We start from the raw sequence: 16,332 nt of genomic DNA on the forward strand, positions 1-16,332 counted from the left end.
TAGGGACACTTTTTTTGTCTATGTATTCACACATGTACTAAGTTTCCGGTTAGTACAATTCTAGCATGAATAATAAACATTTATCATGATATAAGGAAATATAAATAACAACTTTATTATTGCCTCTAGGGCATATTTCCTTCATTTTGGCCATTAATAGTCATTGCAGATCCATGAATGATCTAGAGAAGCCGAGGGAGAGCCAGGGCAAATTCTTGTCCGTGACACAGTATGTAAACAAAGTTCACGTGTTTTGTCAATGCTGATCTTGGATATATTATTATTATGCGTTTAGTTACCATAAAGATTATGTATGTCGACACATTCGATTCATGTTTCCCTATTGTGTTCCTAAATTATGAGTTCCATGAAGTCCCACATCTTAATATGCACATTTATAGTACAAAAATGTATGTAGTGATTTACATTTGCACTACATTTCAGTCCAAGATATGATCATAATCGAATATGGTAAAATAAATACTAATCAAGTCGACTCGTAATAAATATGTACATGAAAATCCTAATAACAAGATCATCGCGGCTGGATAGCAGTTATCGAGGCATAGTTGATCGACTTATGAGAAACCAACGGTTCACTCCTTAACATGGCTGATGGCGCTAACAATGGGACGTTTCTCACCGGCCTAGATGGTGCTGGCAGGCTCATTTGTTCACTGACGAGCATTAGAAGGACATTTGACATGGTTGGTCGAATGTCGGGGTCATCTTGCACGCAGAGGAGGCCGACTTGGAAGCAACGCCATGCCTCGTCCCTTGAGTAAGATTGCCCAAGTGCACGGTCAATAAATTCATTTGCCCGATCTTCAATCCAGAACTTCCATGCCTGCCAAAAAGGAAGTTCAGTTGACGAGATGAAGCATTTTAGCAGATTATTCTATGGTCCTAGAATAGAGTTTTAAATGTCCATACATCTTGGATGAGGGATTGTCGGTGCTCCTCAAGGTATGACATGCCATTCCGTTGTCCACTCAAGATCTCTAGTAGGAGGACTCCAAAGCCAAAAACATCTGATTTTGCTGAGAAGACACTATCCATCACAAATTCCGGTGCCATGTACCCACTGCATTAATAATTCAACTTGGAGTTAGTAGCATATAAATGTAGCATTTCATGGTTGTAACCTACCAATAGTAGCTTGTGATTGCTAGTTACTAGGTCCCGACGATGTGTCCCGTGTTGACACCATTGCATTCGTCCTTGAAGATCCTAGCCAAGCCAAAGTCGGAGATCTTGGGGTTCATCTTGTTGTCGAGGAGAACATTACTTGGCTTGAGGTCTCGGTGAATGACCTTGAGCAGTGAGTCCTCATGGAGGTAGAGCAACCCACGGGCAATGCCGATGATGATGTTGTGCCTGCTATTCCAGTCTAGCTCGGCGCTCTTGCTGGTGTCTAAAAATTTCAATACCACATGGATATCACAAGTGATGAATTAGCTCATCAAGGATACAATTAAAAAATTGATACTATTGTTGATTAATATTATTTTAGTGGGGATTTAATATATCCTCTTTTATGTGTGCATGATTGACAATGAATGCCTAATTTATAATTTGACACGACTATACTTTAGTTAAAGATCGTCAACAAAAGTGTATCCTACTTAGACATCTTCTTCATACAGGAAGACTGAAAGGGATAGCTCATTCATTCCGATAGGCATGCCTCTATCTCTTCTACTTCCTCATTCCATACATCGGCATTCTTCCTTCTAAATCACCTTCCCAAGCCACCACATCTCTCTCTACCCAGCCTCTCAACAACAATTTCTTTGGCCCATCCCACTAACCTTTGAGACAAAGGTGATCCTTATCTCAAGTTCTCAAAATGACCTGCTGCAATGTCTGTTTTCTACCTAGAAGAATGTCCATATTTCCTACATTTAGTCGCCACTCACCACTCGATCTTCATACACTATAGATTGTGTGCATCACAATAATGCAGAGGCCAGGGGTTTTATCCTCCTCTAGAAAACACTATGGACAAGGCACTCCACCCAAGTTCGGGGCTTAGGCATGCAGTCGTGTAGTCTTCCCACCCACGTTCAATTCCTAGAATTGTACCATTATGCATAGGCCCCCCTATCGCCATTATTTTTTCACAAGGACCAGGCTTGATGTGTGGTGATGAAACACGTGAACTATTGCACCCACCAAAATAAAAATCTGGGCACTCATATTTAGAACGTCATGTGCATCTCTGATTGGTGCAGACACGAAGAGAAGTGAAATTCTCAAAATTAAGGAACTGGCTGGTCAGGGTTCATGCTAAATTTAAGGTGCATTTTCAAGTGAGAGTGTGTGTCATACTATGGGTAATTTGGAATTTCCATGATGATTGGTTTTTTTAACATAACAACACTTCTATTTTTTTTACAACTTATGTTTCAAGCTGGTGCTATGCAACGTGCGGAGGCGCCGACCTCCGGATGCAGCCTTTGGAAAACGGTATCATGAAAAAACATCCAGTTAGTTTGGATAAGGGCGCTGCTACGCGTCCGCCGACAGATAATTCTAAAATATCCGCCACATCAATGACCGTTGGATCCTCATGCTGTTAGCCGTCTGATGTAGTGCCCGCCCCCGCATGCCCCCTCATTAATTCCTACAACAAGCGCGTTGTTGCAGAAACAAACAACCTTGCCTCTTGCCCCGACAGAGCTGCGCCCAGCACGGCGCCACCCCAACCCGCCCATGTTCCTGCAACAAGACCCATGTTGCAAAACTTGCATTTCAAGATAACCTTTGTTGCAAGACCATCTCCGACCTCTTCTCTATATTCCTGCGACAAGACCCTTGTTGCAAGAATTTCAACAACATCTCCGGCCTCTTCTCTGTATTCCTGTAACAAGACCCTTGTTACAAAACTTACATTTCAAGATAACCTTTGTTGCAAGACCATCTTCGATCTCTTCTCTGTATTCCCGCAACAAGACTCTTGTTGCAAAAATTTCAACAATATCTCCGGCCTCTTCTTTGTATTCCTCTTGTTGCAAAAAAAATTGCAGCCAAGGTGATGTTGTGGTAGAAGCTTTGTGTCAGCCGATCGAGCCAAAAAGCTTCAGCACGGTTCGGCCTTGGACGAGCAGTCCAATATGCTCTCAAACATCTTGGCGACGACCTTGGCGATCTCGCCACCAGCTAGCTGGATCGTCGGAAGCAAGACAGCGAGCAGCTGCGTCACCAAGGACCGCTCCTTGGCCATCTTCCTCAACGCCGCCGCCGAACAGTCGTCGTCGCAGACAAGCCTGGACGAGCTGTTGCTTTTCTTGATGCGGAGGGACGCCGAGCGGCGACAAGGGGTGCAGCTCGCCGGCGAAGCGCGCGCGGGCGGACGGCGCTGGCCAGGTTGTTAACTCAAAGTGAGTTTTGGCTACGGGCGAGAAAAGTGTGGAGGTGTTTCGCTCGTGATAAGGATATCGGTGGAGTGAAGGACCACGTGATGCGTGTCAATCGCTGAAGGAGGCGGAAGCGGCGTGGTTATCAGCCGGTTGAAGCTAATCGTTTCCCTTTAGATAAGGATCCTGTAATAAGTTATCGGTGGCTACTACTATATTTTAATAAAGAATTATTGTGTGATAAGGTTATCACTCTTTTGCAATAAATAAATAAGACACTCCACAACTCTTGCCCTTACCTGTATCCTCTACGTCCTATTTGTTGCGACCCTAGCTTGCTTTGCAGCTTTCACGCAACAAATGATGTGTACTGCCCTTCGTCGTATAAGGCTGCTCGTAATGAGAGTATCATAGGTAGTATTATACACATCAACTAAGCAATTTTGATGAGGTGGCATAGAATTAAATGAAGAAAGAGAGGCTTGAGTATCATATCATGATACCGTATCATATTAAATGATGTGCTACTTTGTGTCATGCATGACAATAAATGTAGTCCTATATGATACCAACATATGATATCATGCATTACGGATGTAGTATCATACACTAGTATCATATGCATGATACTAGTATATGATACTTCCCATTACAACCAACCTAATATAATACTCTTTCAGTCTCATTAGTGTCAAAGAACGTTTTTTTTTTATGTGACAAAGGGAGTATCGTTTTTCATACTAGCGTATTTGTGCAAATCAAAGGAGGAGGCTTGATGGGAAAGCAAGGGATGAGAGGAAGGTGCGAGAGATGGATCAGCGTGGAGACGTGGGAAGAGTGAAACATATGCATGGCCACACGTCGGAGGTGACGTGGCATCTAGGTGGCCACTGACGCAACCACATCGCTCCTGACACATGCCTAAACTGAATCGAATGTCCGCTGAGATGAGAGGTAGAACGCACCAAAGAGGAAGGCGTCGAGGCTGCCGTTGGGCAAGTACTCGTAGACGAGCAGCTTCTCGTCGCGCTCGGCGCACCAGCCCAGCAGCCGCACCAGGTTGCGGTGCTGCAGCTTGGCGATCAGCTCCACCTCGTTCCGGAACTCCGCCGCGCCCTGCCGCGACCGCGCCGACAGCCGCTTCACCGCGATCTCCGCGCCGCACGCCATGACGCCCTTCGATCCGGCAGAAGTTCGGATTAGTGGAGGAACGCCGATGAGGAACGCAAGGTATTCATAATATATTACTAATCAGTAGTGGAGTGCTTGATCTTACTCTGTATACCGGGCCGAAGCCGCCCTCGCCGAGCTTGTTGGCCCTGGCGAAGTTGCCGGTGGCGGCGTCGATGGAGGCCAGGTCCATGAGCGGCAGCTCCGAGATCGACCTAGACAGCGGCGTCATGTTCTCGTTCTGCGTTCTCCTGACGGCTGAAGCGAATTCCTCGGATCAGCACAGGCTTGGCTTCGCTCTACGTCAGTAGTTAACAATGGAAGTGCTGGGTCGATCACGTACCGTTGCGCTTCCGCCAGCGCCAGCAGTAGACGCAGTAGAGGAGCGTGCAGAAGATGACCACCACCAGAACGGACACCATGATCTTCACCGAGTTCGGGCTGGAGCCATGCGCCGCAGCTGCAACAAGCCAACAACACGACAGCAACACGGCGTGCAGCACAACAGCTCAGTCTTCGGCTCTTCGTCGTTCGTCACCTAGTAGCACGCACGTATGTTCAAGTGAAAAAACGAGGACAGAGTGTTTGTCAACTCACCTGCCTCGTCGCCCGCCAGCGGCGCGGACGCTGACGTGCCCAGCAGCCGGCGGTGGCTCACGAGTCGGTGCGGTGGCCTCAACATATTGTACGACTACTCCGGCGGAACGTCCGAGCTAGCTAGCTAGCTCGCTAGCTTTCTGAATGGATGGAGCAAGTGTAAGCTTGTGATTACTGATGGGCGCAAATGGATGGACGGAGGAGGAAGTCAACGACGTTAGTGTGTTATATGGGGAGCAGGGTGGAAGTGATTGATGGTTCGCTGCCGCCTGCTAAAAGTAGCATGGTTACCGAACGTGTCCACCCGCTGGCGCCGGATGTATGCCTTCTGTCCTTTCGGCACGGGCAGTTGATGGATACATTTGACAGCTGAGCTCCTATGCTGCTAGATATAAGAGCATCTCTAACCCGTACCCTATAAAGCTTTAGAGGAAAAAAAGTTTTCTCCTTTAAACCGCACCTAGCCGATTCCTTATAGGAGCACTCGTTAGAGGAGTAAAAAAAATTACTCCACATTTACCCGACTCTTAAATATACTCGGTCGCCCACAGATAGAGTAAAAAAATTCCCCTCCCACACTTGACCTCATCCATTCCACCACCCACTGCTGTAGTAAAAAAAAATCTCCTTCCACCGCTCGACCTCAGCAATTCCGCTGCCACCCAAGCACAATGCATCCCCACCGACATGCGCCCACATCCACTCCAACGTCACCCCGCCACCCAAATGGCCGGATCCCGATTAGAAGCGCCGATCCACTGTGATGTCACCCCACTGGCAGGACGTAGCACCACAAGACAATGGTGCATTGTGTGGTACTTAGAGGCTGTTTGATTTTAGGACTAGCATTGCCACATTTTATCATACATTTTTACTAAATTTGTCTTAGGTTAGTTAATCAAAATGGGGGGCTGTTTGGTTTGTGACTAACTTCGCCAAAGATTGCCACATCTAAGGTTAGGCAAGTTTGACCAATTTAGGTGAGTGTTTGGTTCAAGCCACACCTTATGCAAGCCACACTTGGGCCCCACATGGCATACACACAAAAAGTGTGGCAAGATTCCCTTAGACTTGCCAACTTGTGGCTCTCATTTTGATGAACTAACCTAAGACAAGTTTGGCAAAAATGTGTGGCAAAGTATGGCAATGCTAGTCCTAGAACCAAATAGCCCCTCAACACTTTTTGTGTGTATGCCATGTGAGGCCTAAGTGTGGCTTGCCTAAAGTATAGCTTGAACCAAACACTCGTCTAAGTTGGTCAAACTTGCCTAATCTTAGGTGTGGCAATCTTTGACGAAGTTAGTCACAAACCAAACAACCCCTTAGATTTTTTTTCCATTTTCTTTGAGTAGTAAAAATTAAGACAACATCTAGTTTGAAAATACATTTGGCTATTTCTATATTTGATCATGGTTAAATTTCTAGATGGCGCGTCCGACTGACATACTGCTTCCTCCTCCAATCTCTCAAAGGGCCATCATCGTCTCTCCAATTTGTACTCCTTTATTAGAGCATCTTCAACAGTGGCTCGCGCGTGGGGTAAAAGACGATTTTAATGTGCGTGGGGAGGTTTCGTGCGCTCCAGCGGCGGCGGGAAATTCAGGCGTGCGGGAAGCGCGCAAAAAAGCGGCCGGGCGCGCGCTAATTTTGTCGCGCTTATAAAATGCAGCGTCTGCCACACGCCCTCCCATCGCTCTCCACCTCGCCATGCGTCCTCTGCCGCTCTCTTTCCGCTTCCTCTGCCGCTTTCTCGCCTCGCCACCACGGCGTCACTATGTTGTCGCGCCGCCAGGAGTTTCGGGTACCGCGGCGTCCTCGCGCGCCCCTCCGGCGTCTTCTCCGCCGAGATTCGGTCCGGCGACATGCGCCTCGGCCTCGGCACCTTCGACACCGCCCACGAGGTCGCTCGCGCGTACGACTCGACGGCGTGGTGCCTTCGGCGATCCCGTAGGGACATGAACTTCCCGGAGGTGCCGACGCAGGAGCTGGCGCCTCCCCCGCGACTTATCACTGACGAGGATCGTCGCGAGAATCGGAGGCGCCAGTGCCGTCTCAGCCCCGCCGAGATGGACGAGGAAGCCATGAAGCTGCGGTGCCAAGGCTTCCCGCAGGACGTCATCAATGATCGCCAGTTCTTCGTGCAAAGGAAGGCGGAGAGGGGGGAGAGGAGGGCGGAGCGAGCCGCCTATCGCAATGACACGCGTACGCGGAAGGCGGCCCCTCAATTCAACATCGACCTAGGAGTAGCATCGTCCTGGGACTCCAACGACGATCAGTACCTTGACGCCTTCATTGAGACGTCGGAGGAGGATATCACCGAGGCGGAGTCGGCGTCGGAGTCGGAGGAGGAAGACGACGAGGAGTAGTTTTTCATCTATCGCTTTATTATTTATCGTAGGAGGAGGCCATGAACTATCTGTGTATCGTTTTATCTATCATTCATCTATCTATGTACTATCTATTTATCTTTTTATCTATATTATCTATCTATGCCTATTGTATCACAAGTCGGAGCCGAATATATATCGAGTTGGAGTAGAAGAAGAAGAAATATACCGCGTCTGTTGGAGCGGCGTGCGCGTAATTGTTCGCAGCGGCTGCTAGAGCCAGCGCTCCGCGGCGCGTAAAAACTGGTTGCGGAGGTGTTGTAAACGTTTTTTTAGCGCGCCGCACGTTGCGCGCCTGTTGGAGATGCTCTTATGTTTCTTAGTCTGACTTTGCTCTTCCTGCATTCTACTCTTCCTGTCTTATACTGTGAGACATTTTTTTATAATATCAAAAATCGTTTTACATTATAGGATAAAGGGAGTATGTTCTAACCATTCTTTCGCCGCTATCTCTTTCTCTGATTCAACCTGCTTGCCATCTCAGCAAACTGATCGATCTACTGGGTTATTAGTTTCATCCCACTGCCATCGTTGTTGTTGAGGGAGGCTGGACTCACCGCTGTCTTCCCCATTGTTACCGGATCAGCGGTAAATATGCACATGGACGAAAATGAAGATTTTTTTTTGCAAGGATAACTTTTGATTTATTTATCATCTATTATCAAGGTAGTACAAAGAACACCAGAAAAAAAAATACATCTAGGCCCGTAGACCACCTAGCGATGACTATTAGCACTGGAGCAAGCCGAAGGCGCGTCACCTTCTTTGCCCCTCCCTCATCGAAGGCGGGCAGACCTTGTTGTAGTAGACAGCTGAGAAGTCGTCGTGCTAAGACCCCATGAGACTAGCGCACCAGAACAGGAACTGCCGCCGATGAAGAGAAGCGTAGATCAGAAGGATCCAACCTGTAGACACACGAAAACAAACGAACGAAGACATGATCCACCGAAGGCAAACGCCAGCCGAATCCTGTGAGATTCGTCGGAGACAAACCTCCGCACGCCCTCCAACGATGCTACAAACACCACCAGGGAGGGGACTAGACGGGGAAACCTTATTCCAAACTCCAACAAAACTCAAGAGTATGAAAAAACGGATCCCTCCCGCTAACAAGGGCCGGGATCCACCACACATCCATGGTCCTAAGATCATAGGAGACGAGGTAAACCGGCGATGGCACCGGCGGGAGGCACGAAAAACCCTAGCCAAAGGGTCCTTTAAGGATCGACACAAAGATAGTAAAAGAATTGCCGATCACGAATCTGATCGCTCAAGATCCCCCCCCCCCCCCCCCCCCCCCATTTTCTCGTCTACGCATAGTTTTCGTTTTATATGACTTTGATATTTGCTGACGTATTTTTTCTGTGAGTGTGTTCATGTTGGCCTTGTGCATCATAACTGTGTAGAGACCGTGTGTGTGCTTATTGTGTGATGTGTTATTTAGATACTTAATTTTAAGCTAATAAAATTCACCTTTTGTTAAAAAAGATAAAATAATTGTCGAATATCAAAGATACTAATTGTAGGCCTCACAGTTGGAGAGCAGCGTTTTGGCTCCCAAGCTCATCTAAGCCCCGGAGTGAACAAAAAAGTTGTTAAAAATATTAATTAAATTTTTTTTTGGAGAAAGATGACTAAGTGTGTGATGTGCCTATCAAATTTCAGAGCATTTGGATGTCTGAGTAGCTTAAAAATACAAATTTGAGGTCTATGAAAAATCAGATTTTTCTTATTTTTTTCTAGTATTTTTTTAACTTACTGTTCATCGGTTGCCGATGAGCCCGGGTATGGAATTGAATATTCGTCACGGTTGCACATATTGACAATTAGCCTTCTGGAATAATATTGCCTTTGTCTGTTGCCTCTTCTTCCTTCTCCTCTTGTGTACTATTCAAACAAATCGTTGTCTAGTTTATGTGATACAAGTCTCGCTTGTTGACATCATTGCACCACCCCACTCTTACAAGTCAAAGGCAGAGGTGACTATTACTACCTACAAGATAATTACTTTTCCTCTATTTTTGAGAAACCTACCAGATAGGTTACTCAAAAAGGGACGAGAGTAAGTATTTTATTTTTATTTTAAATATGAATATTTTTGAAACCTTTTTGTGACGAACTTGATCAAATGTCCCTGCCAATAGTTTTTGTGCGTACAAGCTAGATCTCTCCAAGGTGCATGACAGGGTTGATTGGATTTCTTGAAGCGGACGATGCAAAAGATGGGTTTCGCTGACCGATGGGTGAACTGTATAATGACTTGTGTCACCTCAGTTGGATATACGGTTGAATTTAATGGCACCCTCTTGGACTCGTTTGCACCGTCGCGTGGGCTACAGCAAGATGACCCCCTCTCCCCGATTTTATTCTTGTTTATTGCTGATGGACTTTCTGATCTGTTGAAGGATGGCGGAATGAAAGGAAAATTTACACCCCTGAAGGTGTGTCGGTGGGCACCTAGTATCTCCCATCTTTTATTTGCGGACGACACCCTCCTGTTTTTCAAAGCAGATACACACCAGGAGAGGAGGTACGAGCCATAATTATGACATATGAGGGCGCTACCGAGCAACTTATTAACCCGGCTAAGTGCAGTATTATGTTTGGTGCTTCGTGCTTGGAGAATGTCCAAGAAAGCATCCATGCTACATTGCAAGTTCAGTTATCTACCTTTGAAGAGAAATATTTGGGGCTGCCTACTCCGGATGGGCAAATGTCCAAAGGAAAATGTCAGAATCTGCAAGCCCGTTTGACAAAGAGAATTATCGCGTGGGGTGACACTCTATCTCTGACAGGCAAGGAAACAATGATTAAGGCGGTCGCTCAAGCTATTCCCACTTATATGATGGGCGTTAAACTCCCTATGTCCGTTTGCGATGATCTTAATAGGATGGTATGTAATTTTTGGTGGGGCTCCTCGGAGGGGAAGCGAAAAACCCATTGAATAGCCTGACCGAAAATTCAGAAACATAAGTCGTGTGGTGGATTGGGCTTTCAAGATTTCAGGGTGTTCAATCAAGCACTGCTGGCGAGGCAGGCATGGAGGCTTCTAACAAAGCCTGACAGTCTTTGCGCGCAGGTTCTTAAAGCTTGATATCATCCGGAGGGACGGCTTTAGGATATGGTCTTTTCGGGTAATGCATCCGTAACTTGGCAATCTATTCAGTATGGCCTGGAGCTTTTGGAAAAAGGCCTTATCTGAAGGGTGGGCAGTGGGACACAAATCCATATTTGGCGCGACCGGTGGCTACCTCGGGAGCCGTCGGACACACTCATCTCGCCTCAGGGGACTTGCATACTTCGGCGGGCCCGACCTCCTCGACACCAATGGCGGCTGGCGGTTGGATCTTCTTCAACAATACTTCCTGCCGGTCGACATCGACATAATCGTCCGCATCAAAACGTCACCACGTGTCCCCGACGACGTGCTCGCGTGGGCACCGGAGAAGTCTGGCATCTTCTCCGTTCGATCTGCATATCTCCTTGCCATGGACGAGCACGAGCGTCCTACAGCAAGTGCATCGAGCCAGGCACCGGATGGTCGTCGCGCCATCTGAAAGACCATATGAGGGTGTCCTGCTCCGCCTAAGGTGCAAGTTTTTGCCTAGAGATTGGCGACAAATTGTCTTGCTACTTGGGCAAACAAATTTTCCCGCAGTTTAGAAACTAATGATATTTGTTCCCTTTGTGGCGTGGGACGCGAGGACGGTTTCCTCGCGATGTGCAGATGCCCACATGCGAAGGATTTATGGAGAGACGTGGCGAAGGACTGACCACTCCCGGACGTGGACAAAGTGTGCAACACGGGGCCGGAATGGCTCCTTGGGGTGCTTGATCAGCTGCCAGAGCTCAGTTGCATGGTTCTGTTAATGGTCTTCAGACGTACATGGCACGTCCGAAACGAAATCACCCATGACAAACTGCCACTGCCTACTAAAGCTTCCCGCCGCTTCCTTCAGAGTTACATAAACTCATTGTTGTGCCTACAGCAATTTCCACATCATGACCAAGCTAAAGGAAAAATGGTGTTTTATGCTGGCCGTGTATGTCCAGCTCCTGATCAGCGGCCGGCCGGGAACGCATGCATGGAGCTCAAGTGGAGCATCGGTTGTTGGCTGGGCAAAGCTCAATATTGACGGTAGTTATGTGGCAAGCAACAACACCGGTGGCTGCGGCATGGTACTGCGGGGCGCACAAGGTCAGATCATGTACTCGGCTTGCAGACAGTTATTTGCATGCAATGACGCTCTTGTAGCTGAGTTGAAGGCGTGCAAGGAGGGCCTAGCTATTGCCCTACACCACGCCAACTGTCCACACTGGTAGAAAAAGGGCCTGTTGTCTCGGTTCGTAAGGGCCTTTTGTCCCGGTTCTGGAACCGGGACTAAAGGGTCGGTACTAATGCCCTGTCTCTTTAGTCCCGGTTCAATCCAGAACCGGGACAGATGGGCCTCCACGTGGCCTGTGTGCGGAGCCTAGGCAGGAGACCCTTTGGTCCCGGTTGGTGGCACCAACCGGGACCAATAGGCATCCACGCGTCAGAATTTCTGTGGTTGGGGATTTTTTTTGAAGGGGGGGGTTTGGGGTTTTGGGGGGTTAATTTAGGTGTTTCATATATTGTGTTAGCTAGCTATAATTAATAGAGAGAAGTGTCCTCTCTTATGTCCGTGCTTGGTCGACGCTACGTACTATACATACGTATAGAGAGGACTAGACACGCTAACTAGCTAGTAAGAAAACGAAGGAAACAGAAGATCGTTATGAACATATATGCATACAGAGAGAAGTGATATCGACCACCTCTCCTTCTCCGAGAGATTGGTCGAACAACAAGTTCTCATATATCTATCCGACACTACCGGCTACATATATACAATAATTATCTCTTACAAATATAATCATACGGACTCAGGGTCCACATAGTATTCTCCGTCTTCAGGGATCACGTGGTCAAGAAAGAATGCCGCCAATTCCTCTTGAATTGCTCGCATGCGAGCTGGTGCTAGGAGTTCATCCCGCTTCCGAAACATCTAATTTAAAGAAGGGGGTCAATACACACACACATATATATATATATATGAATGAATGAAACTCAACACAAATGATGGTAATAAAATAAAATTGTGAATGTTGTTATTTATGTACTTCATATTGTTCGTCAGTGTAGCCCCGCTCACAGGTCGTGTGGCGGATGGACTCGCAAACGTAGTATCCACAAAAATCATTCCCTTGTTCCTGTCACAACCACTTTACAAGAAATAAAGGTCAATCAAACTGATAAGCAAGAATGCCAAATGGTATTGATGAAACTAGCGCTTGAATGACTAGTAGATGCGCGGAACATGCTACTATAGTACTTACTTTCGGGTGTCTAAATTGCAGCTCCTTCGGCAGTCCCGGAGCTTTTCTGGTGAATTTTCTCCAAACCCTGCCGGACAAAGAAAACAATTATTTGATATATCAGGAAATGAACAAAGTTGCTGATATGGTGGATAATGATCGATTTAACTTACTTCTCGAGTATTTGAGTCATGTCTGCATAGTCCTGGGGATCTTTTCGTCTTGAGTCTAAGACGGTTACTAGTCCCTGCTCAAGCTTAATCTCTAGGAGAATATAGTAGAAACTGCATACGCATGCATAACTCATCAATTACATTACTATAACCTTGACTAATATATAAGGGAAACCGAATATGCACAAGACAGTAACACTCACTTGAAGTTGTAAGGAAAGAGTATTATATCTTTGTTTTCATTTATTATCAACGATCGTAGCAAGTTGGCCTCGGTAGCTGCGGCATGAAATTTAACCTGAGTTGCATCTATGAGATATGTGTTAATGAACCCAATATCACCGACTTGTCTTTTCTTCAATTCGGCGATCTTCAATCTGCATAATATAGTGAGGATGATTATAAATACATGCAATGAAAGAGCTGAGCTATATAGAGAGACTTAATGACAGAAGTAGTACTACTTACAGACAGTAGCAGGCGGCCGTTGTTTTATCGAGGGCCAATTGATTGAAAAACTGATAGAACTCCTCAAATGGAACAGGCAACAGTTCAATTCCAATGAGGTCATGCTCCTTTTTAATTTTCACATACAAAGTACTCCTCCCCCCAGAGTCTCTGCAGATTTTCAAGTACCAATCATGCAATCTTCGCATCATCGTTGATAGAGATCTTTCATCTTTGATGAGAGGCTTCCCGTACTCGTATCTTTGTATCTGCACCTCCATGGGTTCATAATGTACATCGTCGGGCAGGTAATCTGCAAGATTTCTATAACCGGGCACCATCCTCGGATCATTAGCGACGTTGTGGCTAGGCACCTTGAGCGGGGGGCACGATTGCTTCGCTTGTTCGCCGAGCTGGGCAATTTGTTTCCCAGCTCGTCATTCTTTCAGCCTTTAATCACTGACAGTACTTCCCGACCGCTCCGCTTTGGCAAATTCCTTTCCAATAATGCGCTCATAGTTTCCTTTCGGCGGAGACTTGGGTGGTTTTGTCAGGGCAGCCAGAGTGCGCTTCGCTTTCACCGGATCTACCTTCTCCTCCGGAAGTGGATGTCTCTTTGCTTTCAACCCTTGAAACCAGTCATCCACTTCGGTTCGTGCGATCTCGGCGTTCTCCTCCGGGGTCCTCTTGTATGGTAACTTCTCTGGAGTCTTCAGAGAAGGACCGAATCTGTATGTCCTCCCGCCTTTGGCTGTACTGCTAGATGCCGGCCGAGCAGACGGAGCGGTTGTCTTCTTTACTTGCTTATGAGGCGGAGGAGAAGGACTATGACGCGCCGGAGCAGCCGGAGCGGCGGCAGGTCTCTTCCGCCCTTGCTGACGAGGCGGAGAAGGAGGAGGCTGGCTGCTCGGGCGCATCAGCGCAGGCAGAGAAGGAGGCGGAGTGCCGCCACGCGCTGGAGAAGGAGCCGGTCGAGTGCCCTGATCGTCACTCGCCGGAGGAGGAGGCGGTGGAGGAGGCGGAGTGCCCTGACTTGCCGGAGGAGGAGGAGGAGGCGGAGGCGTCCAGGTCGGAAGGTTGATGAGCTCCTTCCGCCATAGGCATGGAGTCTTCAGAGCAGACCCCAGCCTAGTCTCCCCTTCACCGGTAGGGTGATCAAGCTGGAGGTCCTCAAATCCCTCCGTTATTTCATTCACCATCACCCTAGCATATCCTTCTAGAATCGGCCGGCAGTGAAAAGTTGCGCCGGGTTCAGTAGGATAAACAGAGCCAACAGCCGCCTTGACCTTCAAATTCATCCATTGCGTCATAAGGTGGCAATTTTGAGACTCCGTGATAGCATCCATGGGATAGCTGGCAGGAGCCGCCAAGGCATGCTCCGGCTGAAGCAGCTCGGTGGAAGCCACGCTGCTTCTCCGCTGAGATGGCGGGGTAGCTTCAGGGGAAGCTTCGGTAGTACGTTTGCTGCGATTTGCTTCTCGTTCCTCTATCGCTTGTACCCTTGCTTGCAGCGCCTGCATTTGGGTCTGCTGCACTTTTTTCCTCCTCTCATGGGATTTGTAACCGCCTGCGTCCGGAAACCCAACCTTCCACAGAATGGAGCCTGGCGTGCCTCGTGTCCGTCCAGGGTGCTCAGGATTCCCGAGGGCAATTGTGAGCTCGTCGTTCTCTCTGTCTGGAAAGAACGTCCCTTGCTGCGCTGCTTCGATATAGTGCTGAAGCTTCCTGACTGGTATGTCCATTTGATCGTTCGTCCAAATGCACTTCCTTGTTACAGGGTCCAAGGTTCCGCCAGCCCTGAAGAACCAAGTCCGGCAACGGTCTGGCCAGTTAATTGTCTTTGGTTCGATCCCTTTATCAACCAGATCATTCTCAGTCTTGGCCCACTTAGGCCGGGCTACGAGGTAGCCACCTGACCACGTGCGATGGTGATGCTTCTTCTTCGCAGCATTTTGCTTGTTTGTCGCCGACATCTTCTTACTCTTTTCCGATGTCTTGTGGGCCACAAATGCGGGCCAGTGATCTCTGATCTTCTCATATCTGCCATTGAATTCTGGTGTCTCATTATTTTCGACAAACTTATTCAGCTCTTTCTTCCACCTCCTGAATAGTTCTGCCATCCTCTTAAGAGCAAAAGGCTTGATTAATTGCTCTTTAACTGGCTTCTCTGGATTATCCTCTGGCGGTAGGGTGAAATTTGACTTCAGCTCAGTCCAAAGATCATTTTTCTGCATATCATTGACATAAGACACCTCAGGGTCTTCTGTAGCCGGCTTAAACAATTGCTGGATGCTGATCGGGATCTTGTCCCTAACCAAAACCCCGCACTGAGCAACAAATGCGCTCTTTGTCCGGAGGGGTTCAATCGGTTGGCCGTCGGGCGCGATTGCTATGATCTCAAACTTTTCATCCGAGCTCAACTTTTTCTTTGGGCCTCGTCTCTTTACCGAAGTTGTGCTCGATCCGGAGGGCTAGAAAAAAGAACAAAGACTTAATTAATATGTGTACATACCAAAACAATGAATGCATCAATTATCTAGTCAGCAGAAGCTTAACTAATATATATACCTGGCCGAACTCGGTTCGGTCACCGGAGAAGTCATCACGGTCTCCTTCTTGCACCGGCATTGGGTCACCGGAGCCGTCCTCACGGTCTCCTTCTTGCACCGGCATTAGGTCACCGGAGCCATCATAATCAGCTGCTTCTAGACCATCGGTCTCGTTGAGAAACAACGAGCAGATGGCATCACTTCCTCGTGCGATTATGTCCCCCAACAACTCTTCTTGTACTTCGTCTCAGGCAGTGTCCATAATTTCTACAAATATTGACAATATGGCAATTATTATTCAAACATGACAGAT

General features: G+C 47.6%; 2 protein-coding genes across 2 annotated transcripts; one reads left to right on the forward strand and one right to left on the reverse strand.

The window, feature by feature from the left end:
- Positions 1–382: 382 nt before the first annotated feature.
- Positions 383–5,383, reverse strand: LOC125530268 (cysteine-rich receptor-like protein kinase 10). Its single transcript, XM_048694658.2, has 7 exons — positions 5,127–5,383; positions 4,873–4,989; positions 4,636–4,787; positions 4,325–4,535; positions 1,177–1,414; positions 934–1,084; positions 383–847 (listed from the first exon to the last, which is right to left on the reverse strand). The coding sequence occupies exons 1-7, from the start codon at positions 5,209–5,211 to the stop codon at positions 536–538; spliced, it is 1,266 nt and encodes a 421-aa protein (XP_048550615.2). The 5' UTR covers positions 5,212–5,383; the 3' UTR covers positions 383–535.
- A 1,605-nt stretch (positions 5,384–6,988) lies between these two features.
- Positions 6,989–7,492, forward strand: LOC147959095 (uncharacterized). Its single transcript, XM_087532461.1, has one exon. It carries the CDS (start codon positions 6,989–6,991, stop codon positions 7,490–7,492), a length of 504 nt encoding a protein of 167 aa, XP_087388587.1.
- Positions 7,493–16,332: the final 8,840 nt, after the last annotated feature.

The sequence above is a fragment of the Triticum urartu genome, chromosome 7A (assembly GCF_056163025.1).
Source record: "Triticum urartu cultivar PI428250 chromosome 7A, HENAU_Tu73, whole genome shotgun sequence".
Lineage (NCBI taxonomy): Eukaryota > Viridiplantae > Streptophyta > Magnoliopsida > Poales > Poaceae > Triticum > Triticum urartu.